The 24,264-nt window shown below is 50.8% G+C and overlaps 1 protein-coding gene across 11 annotated transcripts in view; it reads left to right on the top strand.

The window, feature by feature from the left end:
- Positions 1-21,427, top strand: part of LOC137432743 (histone-lysine N-methyltransferase EHMT1) — a 280,570-nt gene extending 259,143 nt beyond the window's left edge. For all 11 annotated transcript variants that reach the window (XM_068124901.2, XM_078783567.1, XM_078783569.1 and 8 more), the window contains 3 exons: positions 2,605-2,683; positions 16,936-17,111; positions 20,017-21,427. In XM_068124901.2, coding sequence (XP_067981002.1) covers positions 2,605-2,683; positions 16,936-17,111; positions 20,017-20,218 — 457 coding nt within the window. In that variant the 3' untranslated portion in view covers positions 20,219-21,427. The remainder of the gene's footprint in view (positions 1-2,604; positions 2,684-16,935; positions 17,112-20,016) is intronic.
- The last annotated feature ends 2,837 nt before the right edge of the window (positions 21,428-24,264 follow it).

A 24,264-nucleotide genomic window follows, 5' to 3' on the forward strand; every position in this document is an offset into this window, starting at 1 on the left:
CTACCACCCCCAGGCTAACGGCCTGTGTGAGCGATTTCACCGCTCATTGAAGGCCGCGCTCCGGGCCACCCTCCGCGACGGCGGCTGGGTCGACAGGCTCCCCTGGGTCCTGCTGGGCCTCCGGACGGCGCCCAAGGAGGACCTGCGCGCATCCGCGGCGGAGTTGGTCTTCGGGCAACCGCTGCGGGTGCCGGGCGAGTTCCTCCCCGACTCCACGGCACCATGGTCCGCGGCACAGCAGCGCTCCGCTCTGCAAGAGACCGCCCAGAGGTTCGCCCCGGTGCCAACGGCATGCCACGGGCACCCACCGACGCACGTCGCCCCGGAGCTTCGCACGGCGGAGTACGTCTTCGTCCGCCACGATGCCCATCGGACACCACTGCGGCCCCCGTACGACGGGCCTTTCCGCGTGCTGGAGACCGGGGCGAAGCACTTCACCCTGGACATCGGCGGTACTCCTGACCGCGTTTCGGTAGACCGCCTCAAGCCGGCCCACCTCGATGTGGACCATCCACCGCCAGTGGCCCGACCCCCACGTCGGGGCCGCCCTCCTGCGGGCAGACCCCCGGCACCGCCCAGCCCCGCCGCCACGGCGCCCCCCGGTCCTGCACCCATCCCAGGGGCAGCCAGGGGCATCCCACCTGGTATCCCTGCACCCCGGATGCCGCCGATCGCCAGGGGGCGCTTCGGCCGGGTCATTCGACTGCCCCACAAACTGGCCCTCCAGGTGCGCGGGAATTCTGGGGGGGGGCGTGTGGCGGACACAAAAGCCCACTGGCGTGGTGACATCATTCCACGCACCAAGTGGGCGGTGGCCACGCCCGAGGGGTAGGCGTGGCCTCATGATATACACCGGGCGACCAGCCCGGAGGAGTTCAGTGTTACAGTGTAGTCTTACAATAAAGACGTTTATATGTTACCGCTTGTCCGCTTCCTCCTTGCTCACAAGCAGCGCGCGTAACGCCGCGCTTTAGTATCCCATTTCACACTTTTTAATCATGATTTGAATTTGGAACGTTAATTTGTGGATGCCCTGTATATTCGTCTATTTCACAATGACTGTCCATTTTATAGTGTTGTTATTACATGCAAATCTGGCAGGAGTGCAGAAGTAGAGCACTTACCTTTGAACTGTCTGGTCAAGGTTTTAGTCCCAATCCGATTATCCACCGTCGGATTGGTGTTCCGCATGCATGGTTTTGCATGAATGTGTGCGCCGATTATTGGAAGGTTGTGAAGAACGAAGACCCCTCCGCCAGCATTGGTCATTCATTGGTGGATGTTAAAGTTCCCACTGTGTCTTTCGTGAAGAGTAGGCGAGTTATCGCCAGCACCCTGAACAAATTACAAATTCCTGCCCAAGTCACCCTCAGTCAAACGTCAGGTTTGGCCAGCTGGTTCGGGAAAGTCTTGGGTCAAAAATTCTCCCTGGCTGATTCTGGAACAAGGTAGGAATACTTGGGGCATTCAATAAGTAATCGTAGTTGTGTTATTACCTGTGGTTATTTTACAAAAATGAGGTTAACAAAATGTCATTGTATTGCAAATTACCTTACCATTGCTTGATATGAAATGACATGGGAAGCAATGATTAATGTTTCCATTATTTTTGGTTTGTGGGTTGTGATTCCAAGCAAAAATAGCCAATGATGTCTTTTCCCCAGTTACGTGCGTGCGCGTGTGTGTGTTGGTGTGTGTCAGTGTGTGTCTTTGGTTGTTATCTCCATTTGCGGGTTTCAGGAGGTGGAACGGAGTCCTCCCAGGACCCAAAGTAACCACCTCCTCTTTGGTAAGAGATCACAGTTCATGGAACAAGCTGTTCAACGTTTTCATATTCCAAGGGCTCTTTTCAGGATCGTCACCGAACCCCGGATTGCGTCCAGTTGTAGTTCATTTGTGGTAATATTCCTGGGGATGGTTTTTAAAATCTCAGTGAGGTTCTTCTTTGTCATTCCTGTTGCTCCAATTATCACTGGTACAATTTCGACACTCTTCAGCTTCCAAGATCTCTTGACCTCATTGTGTGTGTGTGTGTGTGTGTGTGTGTGTGTGTGTGTGTGTGTGTGTGTGTGTGTGTGTGTGTGTGTGTGTGTGTGTGTGTGTGTGTGTGTGTTGGTGTGCATCAGTCAGACATGCATCATTTTGCTTTTTGATGAGACCTCTCCCAATCTTTTAGAGTTTGCACTTTGGACCCTCCCAAATAAATACAAAGTCACTCGTGCTCGATTTCAGTCTAAGAGGTAATGTATGTGACAAGGACGAAATGATTAGATTTTGGTGAAGATCCGGATTCGGATCCGGCTAGTAGAACTTTTCAAGTGATTCTTCACCATTGAGTAATAGGACTAAAAACGATACATAGCATGATATCTCAAAAAGTTATGGACTGATTTGGACGAAACTTGGTGGACCGGTTGGGTGTGCGACAAGGACGAAAATATCTGAATATGGATTCGGATACGAGAATTATTTAATTCTTAAGTGATTCTTCACCATTGAGAGATCGGGTGAAAAGTGATATATTTTGGATTGAGTTTATATCATCTTCGTCGAATTTTATTTGTTTTTCTTTTGATGTTTTTCTTTTGTTTTGTCTACATGCAGGTATGTAGGGGAGATTATTTCAGATGCTGAAGCAGACATCCGAGAAGATGACTCCTACCTATTTGACCTCGACAACAAGGTATCTGATTATTCCTGTTTGGTAAGTTATTTTCTCATCCCCCACAGTCAATCTTTGCACTTTGGCGATGAGGCTATAGCAATGCAGGTCTTTGCACTGATAACTCATTTTCACTCGAATTAATTATTTTCAACTTTTGTTGCACTGGTTGTACTAGATAAATAAACTCTTGGGAGTATGGTGGTTGTCGAGTGGTGAGGACACTTGACAAGTATCCCAGAGGTTATATGTGACTGAATGCAGCAGTGTTGAGGAATTGTAATACTATATCTAGAAACTGAGCTCATCTCATGGGAATTAACATGTCACTATCAGATTGTCAGATTAAACGTCACTCATCCCAGGCCTTAATAGTCAGTTTTAAAAAGCCACCCAGTTCATTACCCAGCTTCATGGAGTAGATAACCTGTTTCGCTTGTCCGGTCTTATTAGTGCTGATGCAAGTCTTAACTTTGTCATTGACTGCAGTACTTCAGGGCAGCTTGGAATTCACACTAAAAAAGGGGGTGCCACCCACATCCCCCCTTCACTGTAAAAATTTTAAAATCCCAGAGCCTCATATTCTCTCCCCCTCGTGGTGAAAATAAGAAGTGCCCTCATCAGGTGAATGAGACGTGCAGTGTAAAAACCACCTTTAGAGGCCATTTTTCCCCGCAAGCGGGGGTTGGCCTTTTTCGGGAACTGTGGTTGTTGTTTTTCGGTCCCCTTTTTGAAGCAATGTTTTACGGCCGGATGCCCTTCCTGACGCCAACCCTTTTTGCCGCCTTTTAACGACAAGCAGGGAATTACCAGTGAACTGGAACTCAATTTGCCGACCTCGGAAGGATGACAGGCTGAGTCAACCCCCCTGGCGTTAATTCAGCGATTGACCGAATTGATTCCGATTGACTCCGATTGACTCCGATTGACTCCGAGCGATTCCGATTGAATTGAGACCGATTGAGCGAATGAGACGTGCAGTGTGTAGTGTTAAAATGTACTCTTGATGAATACCCTGTCCAATACAGTGAGAGGCCCAACAGATCATGTAATAGTTCATTCTACATCATGTCTGTATTCAAACTGATACAAACCAAAGCTAATATGTAGTATTAAAGCGCGGCGTTACGCGCGCTGCTTGTGAGCAAGGAGGAAGCGGACAAGCGGTAACATATAAACGTCTTTATTGTAAGACTACACTGTAACACTGAAATGTTCCGGGCTGGTCGCCCGGTGTATATCATGAGGCCACGCCTACCCCTCGGGCGTGGCCACCGCCCACTTGGTGCGTGGAATGATGTCACCACGCCAGTGGGCTTTTGTGTCCGCCACACGCGCCCCCCCAGAATTCCCGCGCACCTGGAGGGCCAGTTTGCGGGGCAGACGAATGACCCGGCCGAAGCGCCCCCTGGCGATCGGCGGCGTCCGGGGTGCAGGGATGCCAGGTGGGATGCCCCTGGCTGCCCCTGGGATGGGTGCAGGACCGGGGGGCGGCGTGGCGGCAGGGCTGGGCGGTGCCGGGGGTCCGCCCGCAGGAGGGCGGCCCCGACGTGGGGGTCGGGCCACTGGCGGTGGATGGTCCACATCGAGGTGGGCCGGCTTGAGGCGGTCTACCGAAACACGGTCAGGAGTACCGCCGATGTCCAGGGTGAAGTGCTTCGCCCCGGTCTCCAGCACGCGGAAAGGCCCGTCGTACGGGGGCCGCAGTGGTGTCCGATGGGCATCGTGGCGGACGAAGACGTACTCCGCCGTGCGAAGCTCCGGGGCGACGTGCGTCGGTGGGTGCCCGTGGCATGCCGTTGGCACCGGGGCGAACCTCCGGGCGGTCTCTTGCAGAGCGGAGCGCTGCTGTGCCGTGGAGTCGGGGAGGAACTCGCCCGGCACCCGCAGCGGTTGCCCGAAGACCAACTCCGCCGCGGATGCGCGCAGGTCCTCCTTGGGCGCCGTCCGGAGGCCCAGCAGGACCCAGGGGAGCCTGTCGACCCAGCCGCCGTCGCGGAGGGTGGCCCGGAGCGCGGCCTTCAATGAGCGGTGAAATCGCTCACACAGGCCGTTAGCCTGGGGGTGGTAGGCCGTGGTTCGGTGCAGCCGGACCCCGAGCCCCTGCGCAACCGCCCCCCAGAGCTCTGAGGTGAACTGGGGGCCGCGGTCGGATGAGATGTCTGAGGGGGCGCCGAACCGGGCGACCCAGGTGGCGATGAAAGCCTGCGCGACATCGGCCGCCGTTGTCGACGCCAAGGGCACGGCCTCCGGCCACCGGGTGGTGCGGTCCACCATGGTGAGGACGTAGGTGAAACCCCGCGAGGGGGGCAGAGGTCCCACCAGGTCCACGTGGACGTGGTCAAACCGGCGTTCCGGCACCGTGAACGGGGCCAACGGGGCCTGGGTGTGCCGGTGCACCTTGGCGCGCTGGCACGCGAGGCACGTCCTGGCCCAGCCGCGGACGGCCTTCCGGAGGCCATGCCAGACGAACTTGTCGGCGATCAGCCTTTGGGAGGCCCTCGCGCCCGGGTGGGACAGGCCGTGGATGGCGTCAAACACCTGGCGCTGCCAGCCCGCGGGCACAATGGGGCGAGGACGCCCGAGGGAGACGTCGCACAAGAGGGCCGTGCCCGCGCCGTCGAACGGCACCTCGGTGACGCGTAGGCCCGTGACGGCGGTCCGCAAGGCCTGGACGTCGGGGTCAGCGGCCTGGTCCGCTGCCATCCGGGCATAGTCGATGCCGAGGTGGACTGCGTGGGCGACGGCCCGGGAAAGGCAATCCGCCACCGGGTTGTCCTTCCCCGCGACGTGCTGGATGTCCGTCGTGTACTCGGACACGGCCGAGAGGTGACGCTGCTGCCGGGCCGACCACGGCTCGGTGACCTTGCCCATCGCGAAGATCAGCGGCTTGTGGTCGACGAAGGCAGTGAACGCCCGGCCCTCGAGCAGGTGGCGGAAGTGCCTGACCGCCAAGTGAAGTCCGAGCAACTCGCGGTCGAAGGTACTGTAACGGCGTTCGGGCGGGCGAAGCTGCCGGCTAAAGAACGCCAGCGGTTGCCAAGCTCCATGCACCCATTGCTCGTGCACCGCGCCCACCACGTAGACCGAGGCATCGGTGGTGAGGGCGATCGGTGCATCGGGCGCCGGGTGCGCGAGCATGGTGGCGTTAGCCAAGGCGAGCTTCGCGCCCGTGAACGCCGTGTCCATCTGCTCGGTCCAGGTAACGTCGCCTTTGCCCGGCTTACCTCGGAGAGCTTCGTGCAGGGGGCGCAGGAGCTGGGCGATACGGGGCAGGAACCGATGGTAAAAGTTCACCATGCCCAGGAACTCCTGCAGCCCTCTGATCGTGCAGGGGCGCGGAAACCCCTTCACCGCCTCCACCTTGGCCGGCAGGGGGACGGCTCCGTGCCTGGTGACACGGTGCCCCAGAAAATCGATTGTGGCGGCGCCGAACCGGCACTTTGCGGGGTTCACAATCAGGCCATGCTGGCCCAGGCGTTCGAAGAGCGTGCGGAGGTGGCGTAGGTGCTCTTCGCGGGACGCGCTGGCGACGAGGATATCGTCCAGGTAGACGTAGACAAAATCCAAGTCGCGCAGGACGCTGTCCATCAGTCGCTGGAACGCCTGAGCCGCATTCTTCAGACCGAAGGGCATGCGCAGGAACTCGAAGAGTCCGAATGGCGTGATGACCGCCGTCTTCGGGACGTCCTCCGGCCTGACGGGGACCTGATGGTAGCCGCGTATGAGGTCCACCTTCGAGAAGAAGGACCTGCCCGCCAAACGGGCGGAAAAGTCCTGAATGTGGGGGACGGGGTAGCGGTCGGGAGTCGTGGCGTCATTGAGACGGCGATAGTCCCCGCACGGTCGCCATCCCCCGCCGGGCTTCGGCACGATGTGCAGCGGCGACGCCCAAGCGCTCTCTGAGCGCCGAACGATGCCGAGTCGCTCCAGGGTAGCGAACTCCGCTTTTGCCACCGCCAGCTTCGTCGGCTCGAGGCGGCGTGCCCGGGCGTAGACCGGTGGCCCGATGGTGGGGATGTGATGGGCCACCCCGTGCTTGACGGCCCCCGCCGAGAAGGTGGGCCGCGTTAGGGCCGGGAAGCCGGCGAGGAGGCGGGTGAATGCGTCCGCTGCCGGAAGCGTACAGACCAACGTGGCCGGAACCGAATCGTTCGGCAAGCCGCTTGGCAAGCCGCTCGTTGAGCTGGGCAACGCACATGCGAGCGAGCTGAACGTCTCGGCCTGGACAAGCCGTCTGCGCTTGACGTCGACCAGGAGCCCATTAGCGCACAGGAAGTCCGCGCCAAGCAGTGCCATGGGCACGTCGGCGGTGACGAACGTCCATCGGAAAACCTGCCCTCCAAACCGCAGAGAGAGGCAGCGTTTTCCGTACGTACGGATGGGCGTCCCGTTCGCGGCAAGCAGCGCGGGGCCCCCACCCGCGGCGTGTTTGTCTGACGTGCCGGCGGGAATGACACTCACCTGTGCTCCCGTGTCGCACAGGTAACGGCGCCTGGAGAAGGTGTCCGTTATGAACAGCAGGCTGCTCGAACGGCCGGCGCTCATCGCCACAATTGAGCGCCGGCCCGGGCGTTTCCCGACCCGTTGAAGGAGCACGGCGGATGACACCGCCGAGCTTCGTGGCCGAACTTGGCGTGGAACCAGCACCAGGTGGTGGAGCTGGAGGAGCGCGGCTGGCTCCGCCAGGCCGGTGGAGTCGACGGGTTTCCCCGCGGTGGCGGTTTTCGCCGCGGCGGTGGGCGGGGCGTGCGGCGTTCACGAGGTGCGTATCAGCATGCTGCTGAATATCAGCGTCGAATGCCGTGACGGCCACGCCGACGCTCGCCCGCGTGTCCGAAACGGCGAAGTACTTGTCCGCCTCGGCCGCCAATGCTCGGGGTTCCGTTAGCCCGGTCCCGGCCAACACGAGGCGAACCTGCGCTGGAAGTTGGCGACGGAAAAGCGCCCGGAATAGCGAACCGGGGGCTTTGTCGCCCAACAGTGACAGCATATGGTCCATTCGGACCGACGGGCGCGTCTCACCGAGCTCGGGGAGATCCAGGAGGCGGTCGGCCCGTGCGTCGTCCGTGAGGCTGAACGTGGCTAGGAGTAGCCGCTTGAGTGCCTCGTACTTGTGGCCTTTCGGTGGGTGGCGAAGGACGGACACAACTCGAGCGGCCGTGCCGGGCCCGAGGGAGGCGACGACGTGGCAATAGCGCGTGTCATCGCCGGTGAGGTGCCGAAGCTGAAATTGGGCTTCGGCCTGGACGAACCAGACTTCGGCCTGAGCCTCCCAAAATTCCGGAAGTTTGACGAAGTCGGCCATGGCGATGGCGTCGCGTGTGGAAGGATCGCTCCGGCAGATCCAACGTCGAGGGTCACCAGTAAAGCGCGGCGTTACGCGCGCTGCTTGTGAGCAAGGAGGAAGCGGACAAGCGGTAACATATAAACGTCTTTATTGTAAGACTACACTGTAACACTGAAATGTTCCGGGCTGGTCGCCCTGTGTATATCATGAGGCCACGCCTACCCCTCGGGCGTGGCCACCGCCCACTTGGTGCGTGGAATGATGTCACCACGCCAGTGGGCTTTTGTGTCCGCCACAGTATCATTGTCAATCTACTTTCGCATGGCTCTTGTTTTTATCACCTCCAACATCGCAGTGAAGACCATACAAAAACCTTTGCGTGTCAAATAATGTGTATTAACTGTGGTATGAATCAACGTTCTAGCTTTACTCAAGACCTGTTCATTTGCCTGATTCCCATTGTGTGTGTGTTTGTGTATACGTGTGCATGTGTTTCTTCAGTCATAATACAATATCGGTTGTAGGCCCTCAATATCTAACAAGGGGTTAGGACAGTCTCCCTGGACATATCTCGTGCATTGTGAAGTCAATGCCATCCTGCTTTGCTTGGCTCCCTGCCAGTGGCATCAAGGCCACCATCATTCCTGGACTTCTGACTTCCTCCATGCATGCAGTCATGTTTCCATCAATGGAACACTCTTCTCCCCTCCACCCAGTGCAGGCTGGAGTTCTCTAAGGCAGTGTTTTGAGCCCAGTCTAGTTCCTCATTGACATAAACTCTCTGATACTCTGGATACCACGCTCTTCGTTTTTATGCTTCTGCCGACGAAGTCGCCGGGGGCATTATATTTACAGGTTGTCTGTCCGTCTGTCCGTCCATGATAGTTTTCGTTACTGCGATAACTTGAGAATGGCTGAAGGGATCTTAGTCAAACTTGGTGCAGGTATGTATAATGAGGTAAAGATGAACTGATTAGATTTTGGGGTCACGAGGTCAAAGGCCAACGGTCAGAGGTCATGTTACGTAAAAATCCTGTTACTGCGATAACTTCTGCACCAGTGATGGGATTCTGACCAAATTTGGTACGCTTATGTAGAATGATGTAAAGATGAACTGATTAGATTTTGGGGTCAAGAGGTCAAAGGTCAAAGTCTGTAATAGGTCTATATCTTGAGAACGGCTGAAGTGATCTAATTCAAATTTGGTACAGGTATGTATAATGATGTTGGGCCCTGGTGTTGGGCTAGCGGCTAGGGTGCCAGCTTAGGATCCAAGGATCCTGGGTTCGAATCCCGGTCGATCGCTGAATTAACGCCAGGGGGGTTGACTCAGCCTGTCATCCTTCCGAGGTCGGCTAATTGAGTACCAGTTCACTGGTAATTCCCTGCTTGTCGTAAAAGGCAACAAACAGGGTTGGCGGCAGGAAGGGCATCCGGCCGTAAAACATTGCTTCAAAAAGGGGACCAAAAAACAACAACAACCACGGTCCCCGAAAAGGCCAACCCCCGCTTTGCGGGGAAAAATGGCCTCTAAACGGTGGTTTTTATGTATAATGATGTTGTAGCGCGGTGCTATGCGCGCGACTTGTCTTGCCAATAAAGGAAGCAACAACGATGTAAACACAAGCGTCTTTATTCAAAGGGTCAAACTATAGCACTGCCGTGCTTGGGGCTGTGTGCCCCGTGTATATCCCGAGGCCACGCCTACCCCTCGGGCGTGGCCGACACCCTCCTGGTGTGCGGAATGATGTCATCGCGCCAGCGAGCCATCGTGTCCGCCACACGCGCCCCCCCCAGAATTCCCGTGCACCTGAAGGGTCAGTTTGCGGGGCAAACGGATGACCCGGCCGAAGCGCCCGCTGGCGGCGTCTGGGATGCCGGGATGCCACCGGCTGCCCCTGGGATGGGTGCGGGGCCGGGGGGCGGCGGGGTTGGGCCGTGCCGGGGGTCCGCCCGCCGGGGGGCGGCCCCGACGCGGGGGCTGAGCCACTGGCGGGGCGTGGTCCACGTCGAGGTGGGCCGGTTTGAGGCGGTCCACGGAAACGCGGTCAGGAGTACCGCCGATGTCCAGGGTGAAGTGCTTCGCCCTGGTCTCCAGCACGCGGAAGAGCCCGTCGTACGGGGGCCGCAGCGGTGTCCGGTGGGCGTCGTGTCGGACGAACACGTACTCTGCCGTGCGAAGCTCCGGGGCGACGTGCGTTGGCGGGTGCCCGTGGTGCGCCGTCAGCACCGGGGCGAACCTCTGGGCGGTCTCCTGCAGCGCGAAGCGCTGCTGCGCCGCGGACCATGGTGCCGTGGAGTCGGGGAGGAACTCGCCCGGCACCCGCAGCGGTTGTCCGAAGACCAACTCCGCCGCGGATGCGCGCAGGTCGTCCTTGGGCGCCGTCCGGAGGCCCAGCAGGACCCAGGGGAGCCTGTCGACCCAGCCGCCGTCGCGGAGGGTGGCCCGGAGCGCGGCCTTTAAGGAGCGGTGGAACCGCTCGCACAGGCCGTTGGCCTGGGGGTGATAGGCCATGGTACGGTGCAGCTGGACACCAAACCCCCGTGCGACCGCCCCCCAGAGCTCTGAGGTGAACTGGGGGCCGCGGTCGGACGAGATGTCCGAGGGGGCGCCGAACCGGGCAACCCAGGTGGCGATGAACGCCTGCGCGACGTCCGCCGCCGTCGTCGCCGCCAAAGGCACGGTCTCCGGCCACAGGGTGGTGCGGTCCACCATGGTGAGGACGTGGGTGAAACCCCGCGAGTGGGGCAGAGGTCCCACCAAGTCCACGTGAACGTGGTCGAACCGACGTTCAGGCACCGTAAACGGGGCCAACGGGGCCTGGGTGTGGCGGTGCACCTTCGCGCGCTGGCATGCGAGGCACGTCCTGGTCCAATCGCGGACGACCTTCCGGAGGCCATGCCAGACGAACTTGTCGGCGACCAGCCTCTGGGAGGCGTTCGTGCCCGGGTGGGACAGGCCGTGGATGGCGTCAAAAACCCGCGCCCGCGGGCACGATGGGGCGAGGCCGCCCGAGGGAGACATCGCACAAGAGGGCCATGCCCGCGCCGTCGAACGGCACCTCGGTGATGCGGAGGCCCGTGACGGCGGTCCGCAAGGCCTGGACGTCGGGGTCGGTGGTCTGGTCCGCCGCCATCCGGGCATAGTCGATGCAGAGGTGGACCATGTGGGCAACGGACCGGGAAAGGCAATCCGCCACCGGGTTGTCCTTCCCCGTGACGTGCCGGATGTCCGTTGTGTACTCGGACACGGCCGCGAGGTGACGTTGCTGCCGGGCCGACCATGGCTCGGCGACCTTGGCCATCGCGAAGACCAGGGGCTTGTGGTCGACGAAGGCCGTGAACGCACGGCCCTCGAGCAGATGGCGAAAGTGCCTGACCGCCAGGTGAAGCCCGAGCAACTCGCGGTCGAAGGTACTGTACCGGCGTTCGTGCGGGCGGAGCTGCCGGCTGAAAAACGCCAGCGGTTGCCAAGCTCCGCGCACCCATTGCTCGTGCACCGCGCCCACCGCGTAATCCGACGCGTCGGTGGTGAGGGCGATCGGTGCATCGGGCGCCGGGTGCGCGAGCATGGTGGCGTTAACCAGGGCGAGCTTCGCGCTCGCGAACGCCGCGTCCATCTGCTCAGTCCAAGCGACGTCACCTTTGCCCGGCTTCCCCCGGAGGGCTTCGTGCAGGGGGCGCAGGAGCTGGGCGATGCGGGGCAGGAAACGGTGGTAAAGGTTTACCATGCTCAGGAACTCCTGGAGCCCCTTGATCGTGCGGGGGCGCGGAAACCCCTTGACCGCCTCCACCTTTGCTGGTAAGGGGATGGCCCCGTGCCTGGTGACGCGGTGCCCCAAAAAGTCGATCTCGGCGACGCCGAACCGGCACTTGGCGGGGTTCACGATCAGGCCATGCTGGCCCAGGCGTTCGAAGAGCGTGCGGAGATGGCGGAGGTGCTCTTCACGGGACGCGCTTGCGACGAGGATGTCATCCAGGTAGACGTAGACGAAATCTAGGTCGCGCAAGACGCTGTCCATCAGACGTTGGAACGCCTGAGCCGCATTCTTCAAACCGAAGGGCATCCGAAGGAATTCAAAGAGGCCGAATGGCGTAATGACGGCCGTCTTCGGGATGTCCTCCGGCCTGACGGGGACCTGGTGGTAGCCGCGTATGAGGTCCACCTTCGAAAAGCAGGACATGTTCGCCAACCGGGTGGAAATGTCCTGGATGTGGGGGACCGGGTAACGGTCGGGGGTGGTGGCATCGTTGAGGCGGTGGTAGTCCCCGCACGGCCGCCATCCCCCGCCAGGCTTTGGCACGATGTGCAGCGGCGACGCCCAAGCACTCTTGGAGCGCCGCACGATGCCCAGCCGCTCCAGCGTAGCGAACTCCGCTCTCGCCACCGCGAGTTTCGTTGGTTCAAGGCGGCGGGCCCGGGCGTAGACCGGTGGCCCGACGGTGGGTATGTGATGTTCCACACCGTGCTTTACGGCCACCGCCGAGAAGGTGGGCCGCGTGAGGGCCGGGAACTTGGCGAGGAGGCGGGTGAACTCGTCCGCTGCCAGAAGCGTACAAACTAACCTCGCCGGGACCGAACCACTCAGCAAGCCGCTCGGCAAGCCGCTTGGTGAGCCGCTCAGTGAGCCGCTCAATGAGCTGCTCAGCGCGCAAGCAAGCGAGCTGAACGTTTCAGCCTGGACAAGGCGTCTGTTCTTCACATCTACCAACAACCCGTTTGCACAGAGGAAGTCCGCACCGAGCAATGCCATGGGGACACTAGCGGTTACGAATGTCCACGTGAAGCGTTGCCCTCCGAACCGCAGGGAGAGGCAGCGCTTCCCGAATGTGCGTATGGATGTTCCGTTCGCGGCAAGCAACGCGGGGCCCCGGCCCGCGGTTCGCTTGTCGGACGTAGAGGCAGGGATAACGCTCACCTGTGCACCAGTGTCGCATAGGAAGCGGCGCCCGGACAAGGTGTCCGTTATAAAAAGAAGGCTGCCAGAATGGCCGACGCTCAGGGCCGCTACCGAGCGCCGGCTTGGCAGTTTCCCGACTTGCCGAAGGAGCACGGCGGGCGACAATTCCTCGCCTTGTGGCCAAACCTGGCGTGGAAATGGCACCAGGTTTGCGACGAAGGCGGAGGCCGCGGTTTTCGCGGTGGTGGTGGGCGGGGCGTGGCGGCGGCCACGCGGTGTGCATCAGCCTCGAGATCCACGAGGTGTGGTGCATCAGCATCAGCGTCAGCCCCGGGATCCGCGACGGCCGCACCGAAGCTCGCCCGCGTGTCACACGCCGCGAAAAACTTGTCGGCCTCAATGGCCAGCGCGCGGGGTTCCTTTATGTTGGAACTGGCCAACGCGAGGCGTACCTGGGCCAGCAGCTGGCGTAAAAAGAGCGCCCGGAATAAAAAAAATCCGGTGCTTTGTCCCCCAGTAATGACAGCATGTGGTCCATTCGGACTGATGGTCGCGTGTCGCCAAGGTCGGGAAGGTCCAGGAGATGGTCGGCCCGTTCGTCCTCTGTGAGGCCGAACGTGGCGATGAGGCGACGCTTGAGCGCCTCGTACCTGTGGTCGGCTGGTGGGTTCCGCAGGAGGGACACGATGCGGGCGGCTGTGCCGGGCCCGAGGGCAGCGATGACGTGGAAATAGCGCGTCTCGTCCGCCGTTATGCCACGAAGCCGAAACTGGGCTTCTGCCTGCATAAACCATATCTCCGCCTGAGCTTCCCAAAACTCGGGGAGTTTCACCGCGACCGCGTTGCTGCTCGTCATGGCGCGTTCTGTAGTTCAGCGTCGGCTGAACTAGTCGAGGTCACCAATGTAGCGCGGTGCTATGCGCGTGACTTGTCTTGCCAATAAAGGAAGCAACAACGATGTAAACACAAGCGTCTTTATTCAAAGGGTCAAACTATAGCACTGCCGTGCTCGGGGCTGTGTGCCCCGTGTATATCCCGAGGCCACGCCTACCCCTCGGGCGTGGCCGACACCCTCCTGGTGCGCGGAATGATGTCATCGCGCCAGCGAGCCATCGTGTCCGCCACAATGTAAAGATTAACTGATTAGATTTTGGGTTCAAGAGGTCAAAGCTTTAAGGTCAAAGTCTGTAATTGGTCTATAACTTGAGAATGACTAAAGGGATCTCATTCAAACTTGGTACAGATATGTATAATGATGTGTAAAGATTAACTGATTAGATTTTTGGGTCCCGAAGTTAAAGGTCAGAGGTCATGTCACGTAAAAATGTGATAAATTGTGAATAGCTGAAGGAATTTAAATTAAAACTTGGTACAGGTATGTATAATGATGTAAACCTGAACTTAGTAAATTTTGGGGTCAAAGGTCAGAGGTCATGTCAGGTAAAAATGTGATGACTTGAGAACAGCTGAATGGATTTAAATCAAACTTGGTGCAAGTATTATAATGATGTAATAATATGGGCGGAGGCATATCGGTCGACGTCGTGACGTCGAAGAGTGTCGTTCTAGTTTGCAGATGACTCCAAATTGTGTGATACAGTATCCCATTCCTCTGCTAGACAGACAGTAGCTGCATCTCTCTGCTGATCTGGAAATTATTATATACTGGTCTGATAAATGAAACATTTACTTCAATCCTGGAAAATCTCACTGTCTCACCTTATCTCTCCAGAAGGATGGTCTGATGAACCCATCTATCTATTTTCTTGATCATCCACTGAAAGAGGTTTAGTCTCTTGAACTTCTAGGCCTCACCATCAGTCATGGCCTTTCGTGGGACGACAACACAGCAAAGCTTGCATCCAAAGCCAGCCGCAGACTGGGCACACTCCGTCGATCCAAGTGTTTCCTAGGAAAATCAGCTACTTGCAGACTACAAGGCCTTTGTCCACAGCACAATGGAGTACTGCTCTCCGCTATGGGCTGGTGCCCAGCATCACATCTGTTTCTCCTGGATTCTGTGGAATCTAAACCTCTCAAAATTATTGCAATCTCCCTTAATGAGGTCAAAGCACCAGATCTGTTGCTTTCACATTGCAGACTGGTCAGAGTTTTTTTTTTTCATGCCGCTTCTCCAATATTGCTCCTTCTGCTCTCTCAGTATTCCATCCGTTATTATTCACTCCAAGATGCATGCATTCCTCCAGTAAACCCCTGATGGTTAAACTTCCAAAATCCAGGCTGACTGCACACCTCAACTCTTTTATTCCTCTTTTATAATGTCGATGAAACCACCTTCCAGACAATGTGCTGTCTCACTCTTTCATCCAGGGTTTCAAGGAAGCAGTGTACTCTTTTCATTTTCAAATCTGTCCCTTGAACTTTATTACCCCCATTAATCTTCCCTAATTCAACCATCTTATTTGCTAGGTTCAGTGTTTTCTCCTCTTCTCCCTTTCCTATTTTCCTGTTCATTCATTCCCTTGATATTTATCCCACTGCCAGTTCTACCTTGCTCTTCCATGAACCTCACTAATGTTAAATATAGGTTCATGGAAATATATATATATATATATATATATATATATATACATATACTGTATATATATACATATATATATATATATATATATATATATATATATATATATATATATATATATATATATATATATATATGTATATATACACAAAGAATTAAGTTAAGCACCCCTACACAACGAATTAAGGTAAGCACCCCCTAATATATATTCTTTGTGTATATGTATACATTGGCATATATTCTAAGGTATGTGAGATCAAATAATGATTGGTATGACATTAGTTATTGACGTTATTGACGTTATTGACGTCACTTACACGTTATTGACATTACACGTTATTGACGTTATTGACGCAAAGATCGCTAGAGGTCTTCTCAGAACAATGACTGTACGTTAGAAAACATAAACGTCATCCACACTGTCCGTGATGGACCTATAGCTCCATACTTAAATTGAGGTGAAAATATGCCTAAAATTCCCAAAAAATTTCACCTTAAATTATGCAGAATAAAATATTGAAAACGGCATGATTGTTCTGTTTTTATGTGACCATAATATCACTTCTCCAGAAAATATAGCAATATCATGGGTACTGTTTTGACGACAACAAACTTGTAATGTGCGAGGTTGTAAAAAAACGGGGGGGGTGCTTAACTTAATTCTTTGTGTATATATATATATATATATATATATATATATATATATATATATGTATATATATATATATATATGTATATATATATATATATATATATATATATATATATATATATATATATATACAGTATATATATATATATATACAGTATATATATATATATATATATATACAGTATATATATATATATATATATATATATATATATATATATATATATATATATATGTATATATATACAGTATATGTATATATATATATATATATATATATATATATATATATATATATTTCATGAACCTCACTAATAAATAATATAACCACATTTAGAAGCCATTTTTCCCCGCAAAGCGGGGATTGGCCTTTTTCGGGAACCGTGGTTGTTGTTGTTTTTTTGGTCCCCTTTTTGAAGCAATGTTTTACGGCCGGATGCCCTTCCTGACGCCAACCCTTTTTGCCGCCTTTAACGACAAACAGGGAATTACCAGTGAATTGGTACTCAATTAGCCGACCTCGGAAGGATGACAGGCTGAGTCAACCCCCCTGGCGTTGATTCAGCGATCGACCGGGATTCGAACCCAGGATCCTAGGATCCTAAGCCGGCACCCTAGCCGCTAGCCCAACACCAGGGATTTATCCCACTGCCAGTTCTACCTTGCTCTTCCATGAACCTCACTAATGTTAAATATATATATACTGTATATATATACATATATATATATATATATATATATATATATATATATATATATATATATAAAAAGAAAAGCCTAAGGTGTGGCTCATCAGTTTGTTCTTTAACTATCCTTCTTCCGTTTTTTTCTGCGCTAATGAAACTTCCCAATCACTTCCCATCCTCCTTGTCTTTCACCCTATTCAAGGATGGAGAGGTGTACTGCATCGACGCACGACATTATGGGAATATCAGCCGCTTCATTAACCACCTGTGCGAGCCAAACCTGATCCCTGTGCGGGTGTTCATGTGCCATCAGGACCTGCGCTTCCCTCGCATTGCCTTCTTCAGCAGCAGGCATATCGCTACTGGCGAGGAGTTAGGGTAAGTCTTCAATCAACCGACCTTCTTTGGGAGTACTTAGTAGTTAGTTTTTCTACCACTGCAAATACATTAGAGGAACCAAATTTGATTAAAACAAGTACAGATACATTCAAAGTACACCGCCCCCTTGCGAAATAATGAAATATACTACAGCGCGGCATTGCCGGGTTGCCTCCGGCGCCCGGCAATACCGCAGTGCAGCTCATAGAGACTGCATTGGGAGGGAGAGGTGTACAATAATTGATTGATTAATTGTATAATTAAAATCAATAAAAGACTATCACAAAATATTTTCTTAATCAATTGGCTAATAGCATAACTAAACCACTCGTGCTTCACCCGAAGATGTATTTTTTAGAAATTTTATTAAATAAGTCATTAATAAAAAATAAAAAAATTAATTGATTAATCAATAAATTAATTAATCGATTAAATGATTAATCAATGAATCAAAAATATCCTTGATAGCCACATCACTTGGTCACTGTCATGTCCAAATATTAGCTTCCCAGCTCAAAAGGTGCCTGAGATATTGGCCAAATGAGAAAGAAAATAAATAAATGATTAATAATGAAAATAAATAAATAATAATCATTAAAAAAATTAAATTATTAAACAATTCGGTCATAGAACACATAAACCACCACCATTTCATCAGAATCTGTAACTTAAAAAAAAAAAAATTTAGTCATCAATTGAATAATTCAATAATTAATCGATTAATTGATTAATTAATAAATCAAATATAGCCTTTGCAGCCAAATTACCTGGTCATTGGCATGTCCAAATATCAGCTTCCTAACTCAAAAGGTGCCTGAGTTAATGGTCAGAAGAGAAAGGACATTTAATTAATTAAATAAGTACTTTAATTACACAACAACAACAACAACATGCATTTTAAGGCCATTTTCCCTGCTAGAGCGGGGGTTAGCATTGCGTCAGAAGAGAAAGGAAATTTAATTAATTAAATAAGTACTGAATTACACAACAACAACAATCTGCATTTTAAGGCCATTTCCCTGCGAGAGCGGGGGTTAGCCTTGCGGTCCCCATGACAATCTTCTCCATTTTGCCCTATTTTCTGCATCTCTCCTTGTTAACCCCCTTGCCCGCATTTCTTCTTCCACCATCTTTAGCCAAGTCTTTCTCGGTCTTCCCCGTCCTCTACTTCCTTCTACATTCATTTCCATCACTCTTCTCAACCAGTCACTTTCATCCTTCCTCAACACATGACCAAACCATCTCAACCTGTTCCTCTTCACAGCATCAATCACAGGCTCTATTCCCATCATCTTTCGCAATTCATCATTTGTCTTCCTCTCTCTCAACGATACTCCGCACATCCACCGAACCATTCACATTTCCACCCTTTCCAGCCTTCGTTGCTGCTCTACGTTCATTACCCATGTCTCGCTCCCATAAATCATAACATTTCTCACACATGCAGCATACACCTTTCCCTTCAGCTTCAACAACACTCCCCTCCTCATCAGCACGCCACTCAGTTCCCGAAACTTCTTCCATGCACATCTCACTCTAGCAACCGTTGCCGAGTCTGATCCACCTTCTCCATTCAGCATGTCTCTGAGGTAGCAAAATGTTTTCACACCTTCCAGCTTCACGCCGTCTCCAAGATCCAACTCAACATTTCGTCCATCTGCAGCTCCCTCTGTGCACACCTTGCATTTGAATGTAGCTGCCACACTGGTTAATGACCCTCTCAGACCATTACATTTTTGATGAACCCACTCAGCGCACATTGTACATTGAATGGAGTTCACTCTGACACCCTTCCTGCACACAGCACACGGCCACATCCCAGTTCTTTCCACCTCACCACATGCTTTACCACTTGCCATCACCTTCATCTTTCCTATATTCACCTTCAGACTTACTTAATAATTCAGACTTAATAGACTTCAGACTTAATAATATTCACCTTCGACTTCAGATAAGTACTTAATTAATCGCTAATAATTAAATAACTCCTCAATTAATTGATTAATCAAAAAACAAAAAATACCGTTTTTGACAAAGGACTTGCTCACTATTGTGGCAAAATTTTAGCTTTCCAGCTCAAGGATGGCTGAGATATCGCCCGGACAAGAAAGAAAGAAAACAAGAAAGCAAGAAAGAAAACAACCAGAGTGAAACTGACTACTCCCTTTCAGCGTGCGTCACTGCCGAGCCCCCTTCGGTGCCCGGCAATGACGTTATGCAGCGCCTGGAGATGGCATAGGAAAGGTGCGGTGTACACCAACCAGAGTGAAAACTGAGTACTCCCTTTCAGCGTGCGTCACTGCCGAGCCCCCTTCGGTGCCCAGCAATGACGTTTTGCAATGCCTGGAGATGGCATAGGAAAGGAGCGGTGTACAATACAACCCACAATATACGATAGTATGATGGAGAGTTAGTGCACTTATTTTTTTATGCTGTGTAGTCGGGATTTGATTGTCAGTCCAACTACAAATTGTTGGATTGATGTTTCACAGATGGGGGATTGTTTCAAAAACTGCACCGTTCCTTGGATGGACGTTAAGCTGGGAACCCCTCTACTAGCAATAGCTGTTCGACGTTAAAGATCCCTTGATGTTTCGACAATGAGTCGCTCAGTTATCACCTGAACTTTCGAATCCAAAATTTCTGCCCAAATAAAATTCTAGTCGAATGTCAGGCCTGGAGAGTCAGTTACTGAAAGATATGGGGCAAACTTCCCCCTTCGGCTAACCCCAGAAAGTGGGATTATTTGTGGCTACTAAATAAGTAGTAGATAGACAATTAGATACCCACAATATAGATGGCTTATTACTTTTCTTATCAGATTTTGTTTTTCCTCTGACTTTCCATAGCTGTTGCTTGAATGAAATTTGCATCATTTTGATGGTGTTTACTTTCTTGTCCTTAGATTTGATTATGGAGAGCGATTTTGGGACATCAAAAGTCGCTATTTTACATGCCAGTGTGGCTCAGAAAAGTGCAAACACTCTGCAGAGATGATCACACAGAGACATGCAGCTGCAACGAGGCTGGATGATGGTGGGACAGTAGGTGCCGACATAAACTTCCTACTTCCTCCAGTTGTCCAAACACCTCATACTGCTCTTTGACCGCAGACCATATGACTCCTTTTACCCTCATCACCTGTTCCACAGCGGTGGTTAGCATGGTGACTCAGCGCTTGCATCTTGAATCTTGGGGAAGCGTGGAAAGGGAGGCAGTTGCCTTCGTCATTTCACTCTCCCACCAGTCAACCTTGCCTGTCCTTCCCTTGTCATCTTCTCTCCATTATATCAGGATCAGTGCTCAAAATGTGGACAACTAACTGTATCGAACACAGGCTTGAAAAACCATTAACCCCACATTTCCATGGGCAGCGATCACATCAAAAGGACTCGGGAAGAGATAGCAACGACGATCACAATTTGAGTGTTTGGGTTAGGATGGGCTGGGTTAAACAAAATGGTGGCGGAAGGGAGATCGGGCTTGTGACACGTGATCGGATTTGATCGTTTAATATAAGTTTTTAACTTGTAAAGCCATTGCTGCAAGTCGCCATTCAGACAGTCTTCAGTTTTTGTTGTATGCTGTCTCGTGAAAAAGAAACCAATTTTACAACACCCAGTGAATTATTGCTAGATTTTGAGTTGTTTATTTCGTACCACAGTGCAAAGATAAGAGCCGTTGCCGTTGTTGTGTAACCATTTATTTTGTTTATTGGGTTCCTCTACCCCACTCCCCTCCCGTCCCTTCGCCCCCTCCTCATCCATCTGCTACTGTCCAGTATTGGAAAAGGGTTGTGAAACTTGCCAGGCTTCGATTTTAATAGTTTTATCTCCTTCTATTTGTGCTAGCAGGCAATGATTTTATTTTGTATTTAAAACCAGTTGATGCACAAGAAAAATAAATGAACAGTGATTTGTATAACTAAATGTTGCATCAACCCAGTACGAAAGGAAACTTACAGGATGTATCTTCATTTTATGGTAATGACATAAATGGTCATTTAATAACAGCAACTTAAAAAAAAAATCGATTTGGCTCAGTCGCTCAGTCAATGACGATTTTGCTGCTGATGTTTTTATGTGTTTTATTTTTCGTTTTATGAATGCAAAAGTCTTTTTTTATGTATATAATGCATTCGCGACATAGCTGGCAGTTATCGGTTCAGTTCTCGATGCATATTTTTCTCCTCCATTTTCATACGTATGCACTGTGTGCTTCCCAGTGACTTACCAAAGGCTGGGATTTATACATTTCTTTTTTGGCCGTGGTGCCACATGACATGATGGACGCCAAATACAAACTTTTAACTTTAACAGCATTTCTTCTCTCTTTGCAAATGGTAGTTGTACAAAGCCTCAGCTACATTTTTTAAAAAGATGTCATTTTAACTATCAGTGTTTGAGCTCATTAAATAAGACAGGCACACACCACGGGTGAAGTACCCAAAGGATACGAACTATACATCTATGACTTGGATGGGCATCGTGCTAGGCATTCCCTGCCAACTAATGAATGAACAGGTGAGGTGGCTGCAGGAGAGGGGTTGGGGAGCAAAGAAAATCGCAACTAAATGAGCAAGCTTGTTGAACATCATGATAAAATACAAGTTAGCATTATAGGATGATTCAAATTTATTTGCCTTGAGCTTAGCATTTAATTCCAGGTGAATAAATTTGAATCGCCTTGTCAGAGGCTTGGATTTTGTGGGTTTCTGCTTTGTGGAGTTTTGTTGCTAGAAGGTTTACACCATACATTTTCCTACTTTCATTAATACCAGATAAATGTACAGTATTTGATATGCCTTTCTGCAGATGATGCAAGTAGAAATCTCTGAATCATGAGCGAGGTTTTTAAAATATCTCTTCTTTATTTATTATACTTTTTTTACAAACGGTTCAAATGTTTTTGGAATGTTTCCAGTTGTAAAATCTGTAAATACCACTTAGTAGAAATAACATGTTTGAATCAGAATGAGCGGTTTTTTTTATTTTTAAGATTTCATGTTGAAGAGTCGTAACAGTGTGCCAGAGAATTTGACTTCTGCAGTGAAGCTCGTCACCATGACATGACATTCCATTGGAATGTCCAGGTGCTATGTGAGGTAATGGATTGCAACGTTAAACTACTGTAGTGTGCAAGGTTTTGTTTTATCAGGTGCCTCAGTTCTTGTATGGAGAAACGTTGTGATAAAACAATTATTTTTGCCATTGAAGGAACCGAATTAATTAGAAATGCAAGTAGTGGATACCCAGTTTGTATATCTAAGTGCTGCAGAACTTTCTGTGTAGGCATGACCTGGAAACAAAGTGGTCATCTCATGTCTCTTAAAATTCCTGCTAAGATGAAGTCAAGCTTTTATGAGGACCTTGAGTGTTTTCATAATTGAACAGGACTCCTCACACGTTGCAAACCGTCGAACAAACTAAGGTAACAAACTGGCACATTCTTTCCAAGCTACCTCAATATTACTTTGTCTACTCCTGGTAATTTTAACAGGACAAAAAAACATTTTAAAGAAGCAATGTCCATGACAACATAGCCTTTTTTAACCGCAAAGCGATCTTTAACGTTCTGCTTCATGACTGCCTTTGTGTTTGGATGCAATTTTGCTCAAACCATGCATGCTCAGTAACTTGGCTTGAACCCACACCCTTCAGGAACCTAACTCAGATACGACACTCCAAATACATTCAGAAATTGTGGTTTAATACCTTATGTATGAAGTAATTGACATATGTGGGAAAATTACGTGCCCAGACCAGGAATTGAACCAAGGTGCTCTAGTGAATCGTACCAGTGCTTTTTGCCATCTGAGCTATTTGGGCAACCCTGATCAGTGGTGTTTGTAGTAGCAGACATGGATTTGTCCCCCCCCCCCCCCCCCCCCCATTGGAGGAAGACCCTCTCGTGAGCAGGCCGTTGGTGCTCCTATGGTTGGCAGCGAGTGCCCCGGAAGCAGTGACAGAAAGAGAGTGACAATCATATATGTGGGAAAATTGCATGCTTGATCAGGGTCATCCTGATAGCTCAGATTGCAGAGCACTGGTAACGGTTCATCAGAGACCTGGGCTCAATTCCTAGTCTGGGCGTGTAATTTTCCCACATATGTCAATTAATTAATTATAATCCTGATCATTTATTTAATTACGTATTAAGATAAATATGCAATGTGAAGTGAATATTTGAAATGCTTTGGTAATCCACTAGGAGTGTGTTACAATTTTCTCTCATATTGCATCGGGGAAGAATCCGATGCACACATCTTTAAAACAACGGTGACAGGGAATCAGTGCTCCCAGAATTCTAGGATCGCATACAACCTGTCGTTGCAATGAAACCCTGCTGTTTCCATACCCTCATTCAATTTGACGTATTGTCCCTCCGCTTGAAAATACTTAACAAAGTTACAACATCTCAGTGCATGATGCAATTGTGTGAGCTTGATGACTAAAGTACATACACCAGTATATTTCACTAATTTTAAACCTCATAACCTATAAGGGCTGGTATTTGTATTGCCACATTTGTTTCATGTATGTGATATTTCTATCAAACACTTACGAAGTTGCAGGAAGAGCTAATTACATGACAATATTGGAACTAATGAAATAGGTAAAAGCCTTTGCAAAATTGCTGTGTTGTGAATGCAAAGTTGTCCACACATCAGTCAGGCCGAAAAACTATGCTGCCTTTTATTTATGATGCAGTAAGTACTACGTGTGCCTACCAGTCACTTTGCTGATGGGTTTGATCAAAAGACAGCCTGTTGTACTTCACAAATGTATTGTGTGTCTATCTGCGAGTCTCAATGAGGATGTAAAATTAAGTAAAACAAGAAAATAGATTTTTCTAGAACACGTAGCTGTGGTCATGGTTGTTGTTGTTTGTGTGCTCATTCCGTGTACTTTAACATTTTCTTATGTTGTTTGAAGGTGCATTTATATATATATATATATATATATATATATATATATATATATATATATATATATATATATAATAAATAATTTTGTGCACTCCTGCCGTGACCTTCGAAAGGGTTCCTGTTGTCCTAGAATAATAAATGTTGCCGTTGGAACTTCTACATTAAGCTCCCATTCTTGCCTCTTCTTCTTCATTTCCAGAAAGATGGGCTTTTAAAACAGGTGAC

This window comes from Myxine glutinosa, chromosome 8, assembly GCF_964187855.1.
Source record: "Myxine glutinosa chromosome 8, kmMyxGlut1.1, whole genome shotgun sequence".
NCBI classification, from domain to species: Eukaryota; Metazoa; Chordata; class Myxini; order Myxiniformes; family Myxinidae; genus Myxine; species Myxine glutinosa.